General features: G+C 42.7%; 1 protein-coding gene across 1 annotated transcript in view; it reads right to left on the bottom strand.

Moving 5' to 3' along the window:
- LOC137563542 (calcium/calmodulin-dependent protein kinase type 1D) overlaps positions 1–21615 on the bottom strand; it is a 412397-nt gene that overhangs the window by 29054 nt on the left and 361728 nt on the right. Inside the window, exons 4-5 of the mRNA XM_068276130.1 lie at positions 7110–7248; positions 4740–4866 (exon numbers count right to left, since the gene is read on the bottom strand). Coding sequence (XP_068132231.1) covers positions 4740–4866; positions 7110–7248 — 266 coding nt within the window. The remainder of the gene's footprint in view (positions 1–4739; positions 4867–7109; positions 7249–21615) is intronic.

Genomic DNA, 21615 nt, shown 5'->3' with positions numbered 1-21615 from the left:
AGAGGTGGGGGTGGTGGGCACAGATGCGGGCGAGCAACGGCCGTTTCGCATCCTCCTGGACACTTGGTCACGCTGCGTTCCAGCGTTGAGTGGAATGCAGCGCTAAAACGCAGCGTGACCAAGCCAACAAGAGGACACGAAACGGCCGCTGCTCGCCCGAATCGGTGCGCACCACCCCCACCCCTACTCACCAGACCAGCATGCACGTGCCACTATGGATGCATGTAAGAATAGAATGATGCAGTAAATTACAATTGCTACAGAGACGGATGGTGCACGTTCTTTTCCTATCTGCATGACTGTGATTACATTTCTTCCTTCCAAGACAACGAAGTACACGCCTCGCATCTGCATCCTGGATCATCACAGTACTGGTGATAATCACATTTTGTTTATTACTTTTTTCAATAGCGTTCATTCATATTGTCTAAGGGAGTGCTGTACTTTTCCTTCATCTATTACTAGAAAAAAAATAAGGTTTTATACTTACCTGGGGCTTCCTCCAGCCGCATGTGTGGGAGGGACCGGACATGCACACTGAGGGAGCCCACAGACTACATGGAGCTGGAGGAAGCCCCAGGTAAGTATAAATCCTTATGTTTGTAACTTCTCAGGTACACATCAACCTTCTGGGGACCGCCCAACGCCAATGGGTGTGGCCACGGTGGCAGCCTCAGGACCGCCTAACGCCGATGGGCATAAAGTCCTGGGGCTGCAGTTTCCCAGGGAACGGCCGTGCGCATGCGCGATCGTTCCCTGCCACTTCACAGAGCGGAGTTTGTGAATAGCCTGCTCGCCGCCGATTGCGGCTAGCAGGCTGTTTGTAAAGGAAAGGGGAAAGAAATCCCCTTTATTTACAACTGTACAGCGCTGCGGCCCCCGGCAGCGCTGTACGAGATCAGCGATCCCCAGCCTCTGATTGGCTGGGGAGCGCCGTCCTCTCATAGGCTGATGCCTATGAGAGGCGGAACAGGACGGATCGCCGTCCTGTTCCAATTCAGATACCGGAGGGAGGAGGGAGGGAGGGAGAGAGCTTCATAGAGGCTGAAGAAAAAAAAAAAAAACTGCCGCAGCTATCGGACCCCTCCGGCGGCATGTCCCCTTAGGGACAAAAAAAGGAGGCGAGTCCGATCACTGGGCTCCATAGCTGGGCTGTGCAGGAGGCTGAAAAGGTCGTTAGGGGGGGGGTTAGCACTATGGTCTTTAAGTGGTTAAAGTGGTCTAAACTGACATAAGATTCAATAAAAATGTGTTTTTCTATTTTTTATTACTCATACAGTTATCATATTTCCTTTTGTGCACAAGTAATATTGTCTGTCTACAAATTGCAAGTTTCCAAGGTGTAGTTTATTTGCCCTGAAAGCTGCCATTGCATTTTATTCCAGCTGCTATTTTATTATATATTAAAATCTTCTAGTGAGCTGTTCTGAACTGTGTGTATGCCTGAAGCACAGAGAGCTTCTCAGAGAGTTTTTAGCTGTTACAAATGTAACAACTTTGTGTAAGGCTTGACAGGTTATGTCCACAATCAGTCCCTATGCCCCAATCTAGTGACGTGACTGAGCATGACCCACGGTCTTCACCTATAGACAAACCACTGCATGAACAGGACACTTTATTTGTCTCCTGACTACGGTTACCCCCAGGTCTTAATGTGCAAAGCATACAGACTGAAGTAGAGTGGACAATAACCCCCCAGAGCCTCACTGAGACAAGTACCAACAGAGTTCAAAAGTTCACAAGTGTCAAAGGCCCAAAATGGTGACAGGCAGTCAGAGGATCCAAGTGACAGGCAAGGTTGGTCCAGGCAGCAAGCAAGAGTGTCCAGGTAAGAAGCAAGGTCGGTCCAGGCAGCAGGCAAGAGTATCCAGGTAACAAGCAAAGGTTGATTCGGGCAGCAGGCAAGAATGGTCAATAACAAGCCAAGGGTCAATTCCAGATAACAATAACACAGATAAGAGTGCGCACCCAACAACTAGCCACGGGCAATGACTGGGAGCACTCAGCACAGATAAATACAACTCTCATCACATCAGTGGCTGGCCTCACTCTGCACATCCGATCAGACAGCAGTACATCCTGCCTCAGTGTCAGCTGAAAAATCAGCTGACACTACGCTGTCAGCTGACTACTGTTTACCTTTGCGGAGGGCGTACTGAGAATGCGCCCTCCGCCTATCAGGAAGTGCCACCTGTGTTCCAGCCTGCATGTCATCAGTGGGGAACAAGCGATGCGACCCGGAAATGGAGGTCTCAGCCCGGCTCTCAGCGCAACTGTCACCAGATACAGATAAGTTCCTTATAGAGAACCCGAGGTGGGATTTTATTATGCTAGTGGGGCACAGAGGCTGGTTGTGCACACTAACACCAGCCTCTGTTGCCCCATGGTGTGCCTCCAAGACCCCCCTGCGCGCCGCTATACCCCCCGCAGTGCTGGCGACACGCAGCGTGTCGGCAGAACAATGTTTACCTAAGGCTGTCTGTTAGCGCGGCTCCCGCGCCTCATCCGTATCGGCGCTACCGCTGATTGGAGGGAAGTGACGTGGGTAGCGCCGATACGGAGAAGGCGGTGGAGCGGCGCTAACAGACAGACTTAGGTAAACATTGTGCTGGCAACACGCTGCATGTCGCCAGCATTGCGGGGGGTATAGCGGCGCGCAGGGGGGTCTTGGAGGCACACCATGGGGGAACAGAGGCTGGTGTTAGTGTGCACAACCAGCCTCTGTGCCCCACTAGCATAATACAATCCCACCTCGGGTTCTCTTTATACATTGTAATGTAAACAAAGATACTGTTTTCTCCAGTCTGGATGCAGATTTGAAGCTGAATAGCCTTTCCATAGCAGGACAAAGTGCTGTGTTTAACTGTTGCAATGATGTTCTGCTACAAATTGTTTTCTGGGATAGTAGCTTTAAAGCTGTAAGGAATCTTTTAGAGCAAAGTAGAAATGCTGACTTTCAGACCACTTTAAGAAAGCTTTTTTTAACTTGACTTCTGAAAAACTTTATTTAAATCTGTGTTGTTTCTTTATAAATCTTTTACTCTCTGCTTTGATGGTAATCCTTACATGGAGAGATAAACTGACTGTAATATTTTACTCATGAGTTCTGAACATACTTCAGGATATAGGAGAGTGGAAGTGCCACCGTTTTAACAGACAAAATGATTGTGACTGCGGATTATATAAATGTACCTAAAGTCAGACTGATGCTGCTGTAATACCGCCTGCAGGAATGTTACAGTGAGTATCACTAAACATGCACATGATGCTGTTCAAATCAAATTTCAGCATCAGAAGTGTCTGACTGCCCTTGTCACTGAGATGGACTCTACGCTTTGGCTTATATAGAAGTGGCTTTATGAGATGAATGAGAATATCTTCCTTGGCTGACATGAATAAATGTGACCTACTTCCAGGAATCACATTAGATAAGATGATGCGAGATGAAAGCATCTACTGCATAGATAGAAGTTTTCTCCTGGTTCCTGAAATTAATCTCCTCCTGCCCACAGGACACTAGTGGGCAATCAGTCAAAAATCAGTCGTCATCATTCTTTCCAGTGCTAACCATTAAAATTATTACAATAGCAGAGCCGATAAATAAACACTTATTACATCATTATTTGGCAATTGGCATAAATTGGCAACCAAGTATGGACCACCCTAAAGTAGAAACACAACCCATACACAGCTTCGACTGACGATCATTTCCTTATCTAATGAGTGTACAGTGTATGCCCAAGCTCACTCAAGGATCCAACATGTTGGATTCTTAACGAACCCTGATGCCCAATTGCAATGTTATTTCTTGCTACCCCAACTACTTCGTCACGTATCGATTATCGTCCCTCCGCCCCCTTCCATAGCTACAGGATGCTTTGTTAAAGGGGCACTATGGCGAAAATTATACTATTCCATTATCCCCACATCAATTATTTAATATGGACAGCATAAATTTCACCACAGAGTATGTGTTTAAAAAGTAGCAGATAACACTAATTTGGCCCTCCTACAGGGCTGCGCTGCCGTCACTTCTATGATGTAAGTGTCGGACTGCACTGCTAAACAAACACTTTAACAAATGATTTATAACAAATAGTCACTCAACGGCTGATATGAGGCTGACTGACACACACTACAGAGTTGCTTTGGTTTTCACATGTAACTAGCTAAATAAATAAACAGGCTGCTAAGTAAAGGTGCGTACACATGCACTATTGTAACAAACGATGGGTCCGTCAGACCCTCCCGCTGGGCGGACGTTCTGCCGACAGTAGGACGTGTGTACAGTCTGTCGGACAGACTGATAAGACAGATCCGGCAGTTCTCACCCACATGGACCAATCTCAGAGATGCATGCAAAGTAGCGATGAGCTCCTTGGAAGTGAGTATAATGGGATCCCAACCCTGGCTAGGTTTACAGCAATTTATAAGATGTTGTATATGGAGTATATGTTTTTTTTAATCATGGCCTCTGATTATCTGAACTGTATATCCCTTCATGCGATATAACCCTCGACAGTAAAGCTGTTATTACACTGTGCAGAAACAAGGAAGAGAGGCGTGTGTATAAAAGTTACAAAAGATGGATATCAACAGGTTTTTGAGCAGTGATGAGCTGGGTTTCTCTGTGTTCAGTCTCATCAATCTTATCTGAAAAGTTCTGGTCCACTGATAGATGTCCTTCAGAATTTGTGTCTTTAACATGTTATATTTTATATTTAAAAATGATCACTTACCAACATATCCTGGAGTTCCACAGGCTGTTGACATCACATCTCCTTTACCTTCCATCTTCGAAAGACCAAAATCACTTATCATAATCTTTGACTCTCCTTCTTGGCTGAAGTACAGCAGGTTCTCAGGCTAGCAGAGGAACACACAAAATCAATCAAGACCAAATCTAAATCACGCTACATGGTGAAAGATAATTACATATAAAGGTAAAGTATGGAAAACACAATGTTGGCACTTTCCATTCCTTAGTCTGTGTATTATCTCCTTGATTAGCTGATGTCACACAAATATCTAGCTACTTCCTAAAATACGCAGTGTCATTGCTTTAGGACCTCTTCCCACTAAGCCCGTATCCAGGCCGAATCTGCACCATTTTCCCGCATACGAGATGGGCGGGGAAACACTGCCTATCTACCGAGTGACTTGGTGTCCAGATTGCACAGCAATGCGAAACTGGACAGCATGCTGCAGTTTTAGTCACGCAGCTGAATCCCTATAATCATGCATGGAACGGCACAGCAATTCAAGCTGTGGCTATGCAGCAGAACGGGAAGTAGCCTGGCACCCATATAGTGTTATTTTTGTTTTGTGGTTAACCATTTCATTGTGCTAGTTACCTTCATGTGCAACATCGTAATAATTTAAAAAAAAATGAGTGATAAAAAGTAATAGCCTACTGTCTAAAGTTGTTCTAGGTTAATTGCACCCACAAAGCTCTCCACCATCTTTTCCCCCTACATCTCCTAAATAGATTTTATATACCATCCAAACCACAACATTTGCTCCGCACACAATCTCTTTCCTTCCTCCATTAGAATTCCCTACTCACATCTGCACATGAGACTTCTCATGACCTTTCCCCTCTTCTGGAATTTCCAAAACACATCCATAACTCTACAACCCTTGTAACCCTAAAAGTAAACCAGAGACGAAACACCCTCATGTATTTTACCATATATATCAGTGGGAACATTAGAGAAAACACTTACCAAGCTCTCTGTTTCATTCTTCAGTGTTCAGCTTGCTTGTTATCAGCTCTGATAAAATGCCAGGCCGAGCATTCAGTCTGGCATTGCTAGAATGACTCAGCTATAATGATTCATGAGCAGAGCCAAAAGGGGGCAGGCTTGGGCTTGAAAAGACATCAGAGAAGACAGACTCCGCTATAATGATTCCTGAGCAAAGCCAGACTGAATGCTCAGTCAGGTATTTTATCAGGGCTGATAAGAAGCAAGCTGAACAGTGAAGAATGAAACAGAAAGCAGGGTAGGTGTTTTCTCTAATATTCCCACTGATTATATATATATATATATATATATATATATATTGTAAAATACATGAGGGTGCTTCGTCTTTTTTCAGATGAGCATAAATTGTAATCCAGGGCAATTCCCCTCAGCCTCTGACTGAGCAATTCTTCTTGCAGATCATGATTTGCAAAACACGATTTAAAAATGTACTGCCTTCAGATACACACCTTCCCCATTGCCCCACCACTTCTCTTAGATTGTCGGCTTGCAAAGGCATGGGTCTCTCCCTTTTGATAATTAGTCACAATGTATAAGTCACTGTGACTTGCTGTGTGTTACGTACTAATGCCTGTGTTTTTATGCACCCATGTTCTCGTTACTAAACCATGGAAGAGGATGGCAATATTTGGATGGATTAATAAGATGGATTAATAAAATAATTGCAAATAATCACAACTGAAGACCAGTGACACCTAGGGCTTGATTCACAAAACGGTGCTAACTGTTAGCATGCTGGGAAAAGTGGGAAAAATTTGCGTTCACGTGTTAACTCAAATTTTCTGAGCATTAATGGTCGCGTCTGCGCGATAAATTTGTGTTAGCGTGTGAATGCGAACGTTAACGTACAAAAAATACACATTAATGCGCGAACGCAAATTTCTGTGCATAGTAACTGTTATCACGCGAAATTAAGCGTGAAGCACTTTTCCCAGCTAACAGCTAAAACGCACGAAAAGCCGTGCTAACAGTTTCCACCGTTTTGTGAATCAAGCCCCAAATGCTAACAATAAAGAACCCATGAAGTGAGAGAGATATGGAGGATGCCATATTTACTTCCCATTAGCAATACCAGTTGCCTGGCTGTCCTGCTGAAACTGAATAATAACAATAATAATAATCCGAACATTTATATAGCGCTTTTCTCCTGTCGGACTGAAAGTGCTTAAGAGCTACAACCACTGAATCACGTTCAAGATGCCACCCCGCAGTGTTAGGGAGTCTTGCCTTAAACTCCTTACTGAATAGGTACTGACCCTAGCCAGGATTCAAGCCCTGGTCTCCGATGTCAAAGGCAGTGCCCTTAACCTGTACACTATTCAGCAACCAAAGGGCGTTACTTACTTTCAAATCTCTGTGCACAATTCCAAGTCTGTGGAGGTAGAAGACAGCATCTAACACCTGCCGGATAAGTGTGCTTGCATCTTTTTCTGTATAAAATCCCTTTTCCACTATACGGTCAAACAGCTCTCCTCCAGACACTCTGCAAAACAAAACATTCAGAAATGTGTTATGTGAACAGGGCAGATGATCAGCTTAATACAAAATATGCAGTGATAAAATTACAGAAGCCAGGGTTTGCCAGAGGTTCAGGTCTGTTAATATACTTTGCATTTCACGCAGTATTGTCTGCTGAAAAACTAAGTGCATTATTGTTAAGGACCCTGCATTAAAAATCTCAATATGAAATGTGCCACTGGCTCTTCATTAATTAAAGCCTAACCCCAAAAATACATAAATACAGTATATTTTTGTTTGGAAGGGACTGAAAGGGGCTAGAGTCTCTTTTGGGTTTGATGTGCGACAACCTACCTGACTCTTTGTCTTGAGAAGTAGGTGAAAACAGGGGCAGAGACAGCAACATATAAAAACTATTTAGCAGAGTGAAGATGAGTTAAGGTGTCCATTAACAGTACAATCTACCAAACAAATGACCATACGATCGAGCAGAACAAGTATGGTGCCGATTGACAAAGAATGATCATTCTATTAATTGTTCTGTTTATTCAAATTTTGGAATGATTCTTTAAGTCTGATTGGATTGCTTTTCACTTCCTCTCCATTGGTGAGCCTGAACAATTGTTTCAGATCAATCAAACGATCATTTCAGACAGTCAATCATTTGGGAAATTGGATCGTTAATGGGCACCTTTAGATCTCCCATTAACTTTTTTTTTTTTTTATCTCTACCAATCATTTTTTTTTGTCCCCAGCACCATTTGGCTCATATTAAATTATCTGAAGTTACAGGGCAGGAAATAAGGAAAAGCCACCACAATGAGAGCACAGACAGTATTAAAACACAAACAGTATTAAAACAACAAGAAACACTAAAAAAACCTAAAATTAAAACTATGTACTAGGTATTCAAATTAATTAAGTGGATAAACTAAGTAAAAATGCCATCACTTTCACTTTAAATGCACAGAAAGTTAGAGTTTGGATTCTAAGTACCAATTGACCATCACACAAAAAAAATATTTGTTGAGTATATCTCATTACTAAGAAGCCTGGGGATGATGATTTCACACAATGATGACACATTGAGTTCAGTTCACAAAATTATGAGCTTTACTCCTTCCACAACAGGCTTGGGACTTTTTAATTGGTCAGGTTTTCCAACTCCTCCACAGTTTAACTGCACCCCTGGCTGGAGGAGAAATAACTGACAGGAAAAACTGCAGTCATCTCAAATACCTCACATTCTTGGTGAGCTGAGCCCTCTTGTAGCTGCCATTTCAAAGGCAAAATGTATTTAAACTAGCCATGTAAGTTTTTCACAAAATTCCTTCGATTTATTATAATCTAGGCAGACAGGGATGGCACCTCTTTGCTTCTGAGATCCACAGTAGCTGCAGTTTGATATTTTTCTGGTTAAGTCCTTGGAATGCATACAACTCTTTTCAAACTCCTAAAAGGTCCTTACAGATACTCAGCTACTGTCATATGGAACATTTGTTTGTGCTTGTTCAAAATTCACAGTTTTAGGAACACTCACATTTAAAGTGGATCCGAGATGAAAAACTAACTATAACAAGTAACTTGTCTATATATCTTATCTAAAAGTTAGATAGTTTACACAGTAAATCTAGCTGCAAACAGCTTCAACAGTTTATGATTATTTATTCCTGTGATACAATGACAGCAGCCATGTTTTGCTTGTCACATTACACAGGCAAGCTGATAGCATCTCCAGCCCTCAGCCTGTGAAAAGTCCACTCCCCTCTCCTCCTCCCCTCTGCCTCTGAAACCTCTGGCTAGTAACACCTCCTCCTCCTGCCCAGACTGAGCTCCCATAAGCCCTTGCTACATGGCTCTAAAAGTGCCAAGGCACAAAAGGAGCTGTGGGCGAGACGTGTTTAGTTTATAGGGAATTAGAGTATTAAAACAAAAAAAAGTAATTGGCTTGAGTAATGCCCTATAAACTATATGAAAGGAACCCAACTATGCAATGAGTAAAAGTTTATCTCGGATCCACTTTAATCAACCTGTTCTTTTCTATGAGAAGGGGAAGGGAGTGATAAATGGTGGCCAAATACAAAGTACTTAAAGTGGATCAGAGGTGAAAAACTAACTATAACAAGTAGCTTGTCTATATATCTTATCTAAAGTTTAGATAGTTTATACAGCAAATCTAGCTGCAAACAGCTTCAACAATTTAGGATTTTTTATCATACATGATACAATGAGAACTGCCATGTTCTGTTTGTCACATTACACACAGGTAAGCTGATAGCATCTACAGCCCAAAGCCTGTGAAAACTTCACTCCCCTCTCCTCTTCTACCTCTGAAATCTTTGGCTAGTAACCTCCTCCTTCTCCTGCCAGACTGAGCTCCCATAAGCCCTTGCTACTAAGGCTATGAGAGCCAAGGCACTCTGGAGAAGCTGTGGGCGAGGCTTGTTTAGTTTATAGGGAATTGGAGTATTAAAACAAAAACAAAAAAGTATTTGGCTTGAGGAATGCCCTATAAACTATATGAAAAGAACACAATTATGCAATGAGTAAAAGTTTATCTTGGATCCACTTTAAAGGCATCTGTACATAGCTTTGGGTCTGTCTAGCTTCCCCTTGGCAAAATAAGACCTTGCTAATAATGAATGTGCTGTTACCACATAAAAGGTAATATAAATATGCTGTATATAGCCCTAAATTCTAAATATCTACATGACAACCTTTTCCATGTTTGTACCTCTGAAGCAGCCTTGGAGATACAAGCGACTCCTTACAGCTTCCTCCTGAGCCTTGTTTTCAATCTTGGCTCAAGAAACTTGTTAAAATAAAATGTACTGTTTGCTGTTTCTATTATGTAATTTGTAAAGCAAACCTGAGCTGAAAATTAACTTATAAAATAATATACTGTATTATAGGCATGGTTCTAATAGTAAATAAAACTTTTCTTGTGTCTCATATTCTTAACTTTCAGTTTAAAGTGTACCAGAGATGTCAACAGCTAAAGATTTGATACTTACCCGGGGCCTCCTCTAGCCTCATAAGCTTGTCTGAGTCTCATGATATCCTCCCATGGTCTGCCGTTCAGCTGCGATCAGCCCTGGTAAAAGGCTCAGTCAAATCCAGTCTGGGTCTTCTGCGCATGTGTAGTAGACCCGGACAAACAACTGAGCCTGTTAGCGGAGCTGATCACGGCTGTATGGCAGACCACGGGAGGACGGCGTGGGATTCAGATGAGCTTATGGGGCTGGAGGAAGCACTGGGTAAGTATCAAATCTTTCAAATTTAACGTCTCTGGTTTCCTTTAAGAGTTGCAATTTTAACCACTTGAGGACCTAGGGCTTTCTACCCCTTAAGGACCGGCCACTTTTTTTCCATTCAGACCACTGCAGCTTTCACGGTTTATTGCTCGCTCATACAACCTACCACCTAAATGAATTTTGGCTCCTTTTCTTGTCACTAATAAAGCTTTCTTTTGGTGCTATTTGATTGCTCCTGCGATTTTTACTTTTTATTATATTCATCAAAAAAGACATGAATTTTGGCAAAAAAATGATTTTTTTAACTTTCTGTGCTGACATTTTTCAAATAAAGTAAAATTTCTGTATACATGCAGCGCGAAAAATGTGGACAAACATGTTTTTGATAAAAAAAACCCATTCAGTGTATATTTATTGGTTTGGGTAAAAGTTATAGCGTTTACAAACTATGGTGCAAAAAGTGAATTTTCCCATTTTCAAGCATCTATGACTTTTCTGACCCCCTGTCATGTTTCATGAGGGGCTAGAATTCCAGGATAGTATAAATACCCCCCAAATGACCCCATTTTGGAAAGAAGACATCCCAAAGTATTCACTGAGAGGCATAGTGAGTTCATAGAAGATATTATTTTTTGTCACAAGTAAGAGGAAAATGACACTTTGTGAGAAAAAAAAAAAAAAAAAAAAGGTTTCCATTTCTGCTAACTTGTAACAAAAAAAAATGAAATCTGCCACGGACTCACCATGCCCCTCTCTGAATACCTTGAAGGGTCTACTTTCCAAAATGGGATCATTTGTGGGGTGTGTTTACTGTCCTGACATTTTGGGGGGTGCTAAATTGTAAGCACCCCTGTAAAGCCTAAAGGTGCTCATTGGACTTTGGACCCCTTGGCGCAGTTAGGCTGCAAAAAAGTGCCACACATGTGGTATTGCCGTACTCAGGAGAAGTAGTATAATGTGTTTTGGGGTGTATTTTTACACATACCCATGCTGGGTGGGAGAAATATCTCTGTAAATGACAATTTGTTAATTTTTTTTACACACAATTGTCCATTTACAGAGATATTTCTCCCACTCAGCATGGGTATGTGTAAAAATACACCACAAAACACATTATACTACTTCTCCTGAGTACGGCGATGCCACATGTGTGGCACTTTTTTGCACCCTAACTGCGCTAAAGGGCCCAAAGTCCAATGAGTACCTTTAGGATTTCACAGGTCATTTTGAGAAATTTCGTTTCAAGACTACTCCTCACGGTTTAGGGCCCCTAAAATGCCAGGGCAGTATAGGAACCCCACAAATGACCCCATTTTAGAAAGAAGACACCCCAAGGTATTCCGTTAAGAGTATGGTGAGTTCATAGAAGACTTTATTTTTTGTCAAAAGTTAGCGGAAAATGACACTTTGTGAAAAAACACAATTAAAATCAATTTCCGCTAACTTTTGACAAAAAATAAAATCTTCTATGAACTCACCATACTCCTAACGGAATACCTTGGGGTGTCTTCTTTCTAAAATGGGGTTGTTTGTGGGGTTCCTATACTGCCCTGGCATTTTAGGGGCCCTAAACCGTGAGGAGTAGTCTTGAAACGAAATTTCTCAAAATGACCTGTGAAATCCTAAAGGTACTCATTGGACTTTGGGCCCTTTAGCGCAGTTAGGGTGCAAAAAAGTGACACACATGTGGTATCGCCATACTCGGGAGAAGTAGTACAATGTGTTTTGGGGTGTATTTTTACACATACATGCTGGGTGGGAGAAATACCTCTGTAAATGGACAATTGTGTGTAAAAAAATCAAAAGATTGTCATTTACAGAGGTATTTCTCCCACCCAGCATGGGTATGTGTAAAAATACACCCCAAAACACATTGTACTACTTCTCCCGAGTATGGCGATACCACATGTGTGGCACTTTTTTGCACCCTAACTGCACTAAGGGGCCCAAAGTCCAATGAGTACCTTTAGGATTTCACAGGTCATTTTTGTTTCAAGACTACTCCTCACGGTTTAGGGCCCCTAAAATGCCAGGGCAGTATAGGAACCTCACTAATGACCCCATTTTAGAAAGAAGACACCCCAAGGTATTCCGTTAGGAGTATGGTGAGTTCATAGAAGTTTTTATTTTTTTGTCACAAGTTAGCGGAAACTGATTTTAATAGTTTTTTTTCACAAAGTGTCATTTTCCGCTAACTTGTGACAAAAAATAAAATCTTCTATGAACTCACCATACTCCGTACGGAATACCTTTGGGTGTCTTCTTTCTAGAATGGGGTCATTTGTGGGGTTCCTATACTGCCCTGGCATTTTAGGGGCCCTAAACCGTGAGGAGTAGTCTTGAAACCAAATGTCGCAAAATGACCTGTGAAATCCTAAAGGTACTCATTGGACTTTGGGCCCCTTAGCGTACTTAGGGTGTAAAAAAGTGCCACACATGTGGTACCGCTGTACTCAGGAGAAGTAGTATAATGCGTTTTGGGGTGTATTTTTACACATACCCATGCTAAGTGGGAGAAATATCTCTGTAAATGACAATTGTTTGATTTTTTTTACACACAATTGTCCATTTACATAGAAATTTCTCCCACCCAGCATGGGTATGTGTAAAAATACACCCCAAAACACATTATACTACTTTTCCTGAGTACGGCGGTACCACATGTGTGACACTTTTTTGCAGCCTAGGTGCGCTAAGGGGCCCAACGTCCTATTCACAGGTCATTTTGAAGCATTTGTTTTCTAGACTACTCCTCGCGGTTTAGGGCCCCTAAAATGCCAGGGCAGTATAGGAACCCCACAAGTGACCCCATTTTAGAAAGAAGACACCCCAAGGTATTCCGTTAGGTGTATGGCGAGTTCATAGAAGATTTTATTTTTTGTCACAAGTTAGTGAAAAATGACACTTTGTGAAAAAAAAACAATAAAAATTAATTTCCGCTAACTTTTGACAAAAAATAAAATCTTCTATGAGCTCGTCATACACCTAACAGAATACCTTGGGGTGTCATGTTTTCTAAAATGGGGTCACTTGTGGGGTTCCTATACCGCCCTGGCATTTTACAGGCCCAAAACCGTGAGTAGTCTGGAAACCAAATGTCTCAAAATGACTGTTCAGGGGTATAAGCATCTGCAAATTTTGATGACAGGTGGTCTATGAGGGGGCGAATTTTGTGGAACCGGTCATAAGCAGGTCGGCCTTTTAGATGACAGGTTGTATTGGGCCTGATCTGATGGATAGGAGTGCTAGGGGGGTGACAGGAGGTGATTGGTGGGTGTCTCAGGGGGTGGTTAGAGGGGAAAATAGATGCAATCAATGCACTTGGGAGGTGATCGGAAGGGGGTCTGAGGGTTTGGCCGAGTGATCAGGAGCCCACACGGGGCAAATTGGGGCCTGATCTGATGGGTAGGTGTGCTAGGGGGTGACAGGAGGTGATTGATGGGTGTCTCAAGGTGTGATTAGAGGGGGGAATAGATGCAAGCAATGCACTGGCGAGGTGATCAGGGCTGGGGTCTGAGGGCATTCTGAGGGTGTGGGCGGGTGATTGAGTGCCCTAGGGGCAGATAGGGGTCTAATCTGATAGGTAGCAGTGACAGGGGGTGATTGATGGGTAATTAGTGGGTGTTTAGGGTAGAGAATAGATGGAAACACTGCGCTTGGGTGGTGATCTGATGTCGAATCTGCGGGCGATCTATTGGTGTGGGTGGGTGATCAGTTTGCCCGCAAGGGGCAGGTTTGGGGCTGATTGATGGGTGGCAGTGACAGCGGGTGATTGATGGGTGGCAGTGACAGGGGGTGATTGATGGGTGGCAGTGACAGGGGGTGATTGATGGGTGATTGATAGGTGATTGACAGGTAATCAGTGGGTTATTACAGGGGAGAACAGATGTAAATATTGCACTGGCGAATTGATAAGGGGGGGTCTGAGGGCAATCTGAGCGTGTAGGCGGGCGATTGGGTGCCCGCAAGGGGCAGATTAGGGTCTGATCTGATAGGTAACAGTGACAGGTGGTGATAGGGAGTGATTGATGGGTGATTGATGGGTAATTAGTGGGTGTTTAGAGGAGAGAATAGATGTAAACGCTGCGCTTGGGTGGTGATCTGATGTCGGATCTGCGGGCGATCTATTGGTGTGGGTGGGTGATCAGATTGCCCGCAAGGGGCAGGTTAGGGGCTGATTGTTGGGTGGCAGTGACAGGGGGTGATTGATGGGTGATAGGTGATTGGCAGGTGATTGACAGGTGATCAGTGGGTTATTACAGGGAAGGACAGATGTAAATATTGCACTGGCGAATTGATAAAGGGGGGTCTGAGGGCAATCTGAGCGTGTAGGCGGGTGATTGGGTGCCCGCAAGGGGCAGATTAGGGTCTGATCTGATAGGTAACAGTGACAGGTGGTGATAGGGAGTGATTGATGGGTGATTGATGGGTAATTAGTGGGTGTTTAGAGGAGAGAATAGATGTAAACGCTGCGCTTGGGTGGTGATCTGATGTCGGATCTGCGGGCGATCTATTGGTGTGGGTGGGTGATCAGATTGCCCGCAAGGGGCAGGTTAGGGGCTGATTGTTGGGTGGCAGTGACAGGGGGTGATTGATGGGTGATAGGTGATTGGCAGGTGATTGACAGGTGATCAGTGGGTTATTACAGGGAAGGACAGATGTAATTAATGCACTGGCGAATTGATAAGGGGGGGGGGGGGTCTGAGGGCAATCTGAGCGTGTGGGCGGGTGATTGGGTGCCCGCAAGGGGCAGATTAGGGTCTGATCTGATAGGTAACAGTGACAGGTGGTGATAGGGGGTGATTGATGGGTGATTGATGGGTAATTAGTGGGTGTTTAGAGAAGATAACAGATGTAAACGATACATTTGGGAGGTAATCTGACGGCGGGTTTGCGGGCGATCTAATGGTGTGGGTGGGTGATCAGATTGCCCGCAAGGGGCAGGTTAGGGGCTGATTGATGGGTGGCAGTGACAGGGGGTGATTGATGGGTGATAGGTGATTGGCAGGTGATTGGCAGGTGATCAGTGGGTTATTACAGGGAAGAACAGATGTAATTAATGCACTGGTGAATTGATAAGGGGGGTCAGAGGGCAATCTGAGCGTGTGGGCGGGTGATTGGGTGCCCGCAAGGGGCAGATTAGGGTCTGATCTGATAGGTAAAAGTGACAGGTGGTGATAGGGGGTGATTGATGGGTGATTGATGGGTAATTAGTGGGTGTTTAGAGGAGAGAATAGATGTAAACAATGGATTTGGGAGGTGATCTGATGTCGGATCTGTGGGCGATCTATTGGTGTGGGGGGGTGATCAGATTGCCCGCAAGGGGCAGGTTAGGGGCTGATTGATGGGTGGCAGTGACAGGGGGTGATTGACGGGTGATTGACAGGTGATCAGGGGGATAGATGCATACAGTAAACAGGGGGGGGGGTGGTCTGGGGAGAATCTGAGGGGTGGGGGGTGATCAGGAGGGGGCATGGAGCAGGGGGGGGGATAAAAAAAAAATAGCGTTGACAGATAGTGACAGGGAGTGATTGATGGGTGATTAGGGGGGTGATTGGGTGCAAACAGGGGTCTGGGGGGTGGGCAGGGGGGGGGGTCTGATGGGTGCTGTGGGCGATCTGGGGCAGGGGGGGGAGAAATCAGTGTGCTTGGGTGCAGACTAGGGTGGCTGCAGCCTGCCCTGGTGGTCCCTCGGACACTGGGACCACCAGGGCAGGAGGCAGCCTGTATAATACACTTTGTAAACATTACAAAGTGTATTATACACTTTGTATGCGGCGATCGCGGGGTTAACATCCCGCCGGCGCTTCCGTATAGCCGGCGGGATGTTGTGGCGAGCGAGCGGTGACAGGCGCCGGCGGAGGATCGCGTCACGGATGACGCGATCGCTCCGCCCATGCCCTTAGAAGGACCGCCGCCTCTGTGGGTGAGCCGGTCCTTCAGGGCTCCACTTCCCGGCCGCCTCTGTGCGTTAGGCGGTCGGGAAGTGGTTAATGTGAAGTATAAATAGCAAGCATAACAGTGTGAGGTACCGTCTGCTTCAATCTGATCCCAGGAGAGAAAATTGGTATTTACCATTTGAATTTTTCAGCACTATGTTGTTTTCAGGAGACTTTGTGCAGATAGATAAAAAAAAATAGAAACTGGTCAAAGGGGCGTTCTAAATAGGTTCGGTACCATATGTGCCTGTGTTTCTTTCCTTATGGTCCGGATTCACAAAAGGTTGGTAGAATAGACCCGCATAGACAGTGCATGATGATTTTACCAGTGTTTAACCACTTTGCATCCAGACCTTGTTCTCAACTTATTGACCAGAGCAGTTTTGACAGTTTAGCTATGTCCCTATTTAATCAGAAATAACTTTATCCCTACTTATGACACAGAAATGAAATATATATTGTTTTTTTCAAGACAAACTAGGCTTTCATTGTATGCCATTTTTTCCCGTCAATTTTGTTTTGTATGAATTTTAATGGGAAAACAAAGAAAAAAATAGAAAAAACATGTATTTCTCAGTTTTACCAATTCCAGTTTAAAAATAAAAATTGCTACTGTCGATAAAAAACACACATTTTGTTTGGCTATTCTTACTGCTTATCACAAAACTTCGATTATGTTCCGGTCACAATTTATGGTGAAGATATTTGATCCTGAAATAGTGCTACAAAGTGTGTTTTTCACTATGAAATGAGAAAATAAAGTACCTTTAATAGTAAAAATCAATCTCATTAGCTCAGGAAACTTATATTCCCATTCACCAATTAGTACTGCATCAGATAGTGCCAGAAATGTGCACAGGAGCAAGCCCAATCCTGCACAGCACTGCTTCTGCTACAAGACGTAGATCTACTGACAGGTGGCTTAGATGAAGTCCCAGAGGACGTATATCTACTGACCTGTGGACGAAGTGGTTAAAGGAATTTGGAAGCTGCCATATATATTTCCTTTTAAACAATACCGGTTGCCTGGTGTCTTGCTGATCTTTCATGCATCAGTAGTGTATGAATCACCTACCTGAAACAAGCATGTGTCAAATCCAGTCAAACTTCAGTCAAACATCACATTTGCATGCCCTTTTAGGGTCTATGGCTAATAGCATTAGAGGCAGAAGATCAGCAGCAGGACAACCAGGTAATTTGCATTGTTTAAAAAGAAATACATTTGTCAGCTTCCATATCCCTTTCACGTCAGGTGACTTCAGTGTAAGCAAAGTAATGGGCTATATGAATAACATACATTGTATACGCAATACACTTGAGTATATAGCATGAGTTAAGCAATTTGTGCAACTCATGTTGCATGTGGAAACTCCGGTAAAATTGATGTGCACAGATGGTCTTTCATGTGTTAGTGTCCATGTCATATGCCAGTAAGGCTTTGTTCACATCTAAAATCGAAATCGTTGATGCCGGCGATTTTTGATTTTGTGGACAATTTTTCTTCCCCCTCCTGGCGCTCGGGTGGGTGCTGCTGTTTTTTTAAAGCGCTTTTCTAAGCTCTTTTGCAGAGCAATTCTGCCTTTTTCACTTCCTGACACAAGTCAGGAAGTGTACTCTTTGATCCAGAAATGAATAAATACAATGGCTTCAATTCATCAAGCATTACCGCATTCAGTAATGCTGAAAACAGCTGACTTTACGGAGCACTTAGTAAAATGTTAATTCATCAAAGCAGTTACCGCATGAGAAGCAGACATTCCTGTGCAGAGAGATAAATTAACGACTTGTTAAGTGATTACCTCAACACATGTCAGTAAAATGTCAGCAAATGTTAATTCATCAAGCTCACAGCATTCGATAACATGTGCGGTGTTTATCTCCAGCTCTCCCCTGTCGATAAGGAGCTTGGAATGCCTTCTCCGTGTGTGACAGGACCATAGAAACCTCCCCTGTCCCCTGCAAGTGCTGCTGATAGGTTGGCCAGGCTTCTCGGGTGGAACAGACCCCCCCCCAGGCAGCCAGGGGAGAGAAAAGAATTAAAGTTATTTTCCAGGCACCCTTCTTTTCTAGGCACCCTTCGGTAGTGTAACCCCTTGAGTGCCTGTTTAAATATGCAGGGATGCAAGTGGGAGCTCGTGGCAAAATGACCTAAGCAGGGAATGTGTAATGTTTCTCAGCAGTTCATCTAAGCTGTGGCAAGTAAATAGAAACGTAAGACTAATGAGACAGATTCAGCAAGAGCAGAGGCAGCACAACAAATATAAAAGGCACATGTATAGGGATGTCGGTGCTGCCTCTTTCCTATTGTAATGCCCTCACTGCACGGACCTCTTTGGTAACTTACCGAACATCTACCACATGTGTGAAAATATTGATGAATTAGCACAGTGAAGTGTAAAATACCGAATGTGGTATTTTAAGGACTGGGATTTTGTTATCTAACACCCTGTGATGAATTGAAGCCAATGTATTTATTCATCAAAGCACTTACACAAAGCACTTTTTTAGGCGCTTTGCGAATTCTTATACCTTCTGTTGAGCAAAAACGCTCAGAAAATGGTACAGGCAGCGCTTTGCTGAGCAGATCAGAAACGAACCGCTCAGATGAGAACACTCTCATAGGGAATCATGGCTGGCGCTTGAAAAAAGGGCAAAAACGCCCTAGGTGTGAACAAGCCCTTAAGGTATGCTTTAGGCATTGTTAGTATCCCTTATGGATTACTATAATGCCATATCTGGTTAATAAATGGACATTACTGAAATCTAGCAGTGCTAGACGTATAAAACAGGATAGAAGAGAACAAAGATTGCCACAGTCTTGATTTTCACTCTGACAATAGAAGCTTTATTAGAAATAAATAGTCTATGTTATAAATCACTCCCAAGACTACAGAAAACAGCTACTACAAATCTTGGCAGGGATAGTACTCTGTGGATGTTAAAGATTACAAACAGAAGCATTCCCAGACACAACAAATCAGCACAGACTCCTAAGGAATGAGTTTGCTATGTGCACAAATACAGAAGAACTTGAACGGCAAATGCAATCTAATGATGCCCATACATGATACCATTTTTTTTTTCATTTTTACAATTATATAATTTTTTTTAATTATTCCGTTAGACTGAAGATATTTCCAACATGTCAGATCGGATTTTTAGAGAAAAAAAAACGGGATATCATTACTTTCTTGATCGTAAAAAAAGGATTCTTTTCACCCTCATCTGATTTGATTGTTTTGGTCGAATAACCAGGAAAATCAAACATTTTTATTGTACCATGTATTGGCACCATTGGGTAAACATTAACTGTTTTTATTTTTTCCTAATGTTTTTTAAACTTTTAACTATTTTATAGATTGCTCAAATGAAAATGTCTGCCATGCATAATCCGGCATTTATGGACTACCTCAAATTAATTGATTTTGCTTTGTATCAGCGTCAGGGTCCTGTCTGGTTGTGTTTTTTTTTTAATGTTAACTGCATGTTTCAGGACACCCAACCAATAAAACAGTGCAAGCAGAAGTGCAGTAACACATAAAAAATCAGATCCATTTTTACTGGAGCTCCTTTTACATGCAATATTACCCAAATCATTCATATTTGAATGGACAGCAAATCCTACATGCATCATGGAAGAGCAGCAAAATGGGTAGGGTGAGTTATGTAAAAATTGCTGGCAAGGACTAGGAAAAGAACGTAGGCTTCAGTTTTTCAACTTTTGAAATGTGTGTCATTGGTGCCGTCTATGACTCTTCACCTCAAATTCCCTACAAGCAATCATGTAGCAAATGTAAGGTTGATATGACCACCTTCATCCCTTATATCTAAATCTACATACACATTATTCAATCCTTTACTTGTATTTGATGAAAATCTAAAGTGTATACAACTAAAGTACATCTAAAAGTCATTGTAGTCTTGTCAGACATTTGGGGAAAGGTAGGGAGGGGTATTGGGAAGAGGTTAGAGTTAGCAACTAGAAAGGCTTTATCCGTGTGGTGCAGGGTAGGGTTAGCCATTAGAACGGAGAAGAAGATTATTAACAGATATGCAAGTGAAAAGGAGAAGGTTTGAAAACACTATGAAGAGCCCAGGTACAATGCTAGAATATCTATAACTGAACTTTACAGATATTCCAAGTATTGGGCTCCCCTTAAAGCCAGCTGTGCTGGTGTTTGTACCCCATGCACCCCTCTTCCCATGCCGAAAATGCCATCAGATTCTAACCTAATGATTGTTTCAGGTGACAGTTATATAAAGGGTGTATGCTGCATAAGGCAATATTATATGATGCAATTTTCCAATTTGTCCTTTACAGCGTCTGACAAGTAGATAATTATATATATATATATATATATATATATATATATATATATATATATATATATATATATATATATATATAGTATATGTATATCCAAAGTGCATCGGGTTTCCATGCAGAATACTGAATTTTCTTACATATTCCCATTGCGACCTCAATACCTGATTTCCATAGTTAATTATCAGTGTGATCTTAGCATTCTCTCCTTTTTGTCCTCATTCCACCCGTGACCTCAATAGGGAACTGTATTCTTAGACGTGGACTAGCAGGTCTGCAATGCCATTTATAAAACACATTCCTCCTATTTATGCATCTTTTCTGAGAATTGCCTGGTTCCAGGAAGAACTTCATGTATTGCCAAACACTTGGAGCTCTATTCCTTGCTTTCACAACAAGGAAAATAGTTTCAAAACCTCTGTACCTTATTGTTACCGAGTTTCACACATAAAATATTTAGTTGGAAACAAATTCCATTACAATTTGAAATTCTATGTGAGGTGATATGTGGGCATTTTTCTCACTGCTAACAGCTAGTAAACACTGCTTGTAACGTGAAGAAAACATTTAGCAATACTGTGCTTCGGAAGTTTTCAAAGCTGAAGATTTACAGAAAAATCCTTAGAACAAAACAAGAATATGTAGAACCAGTGACTGGGCTGGGGGAGAGCTGCGGAGTCACCCACAGCCAAGCAGCAGTAACCATCCTTTTTCTCTCACCATAACATCCTGCACCATATTTTACAGTGAATAGTAAGGAAGTGTTACTGTTTGGCCACAGGTGGATTTTCCCAACTTCTCACAAGACCATTCAAATATTGTGTATTTCCTTGTGTACTTCAAGTACAGCAAAGTCCTCTTTACATGGAACTCAG

The sequence above is a fragment of the Hyperolius riggenbachi genome, chromosome 3, assembly GCF_040937935.1.
Source record: "Hyperolius riggenbachi isolate aHypRig1 chromosome 3, aHypRig1.pri, whole genome shotgun sequence".
Taxonomy (NCBI): domain Eukaryota; kingdom Metazoa; phylum Chordata; class Amphibia; order Anura; family Hyperoliidae; genus Hyperolius; species Hyperolius riggenbachi.
Note: the sequence above shows the minus strand (reverse complement) of the source record. Positions and strands in the feature narration are given on the sequence as shown.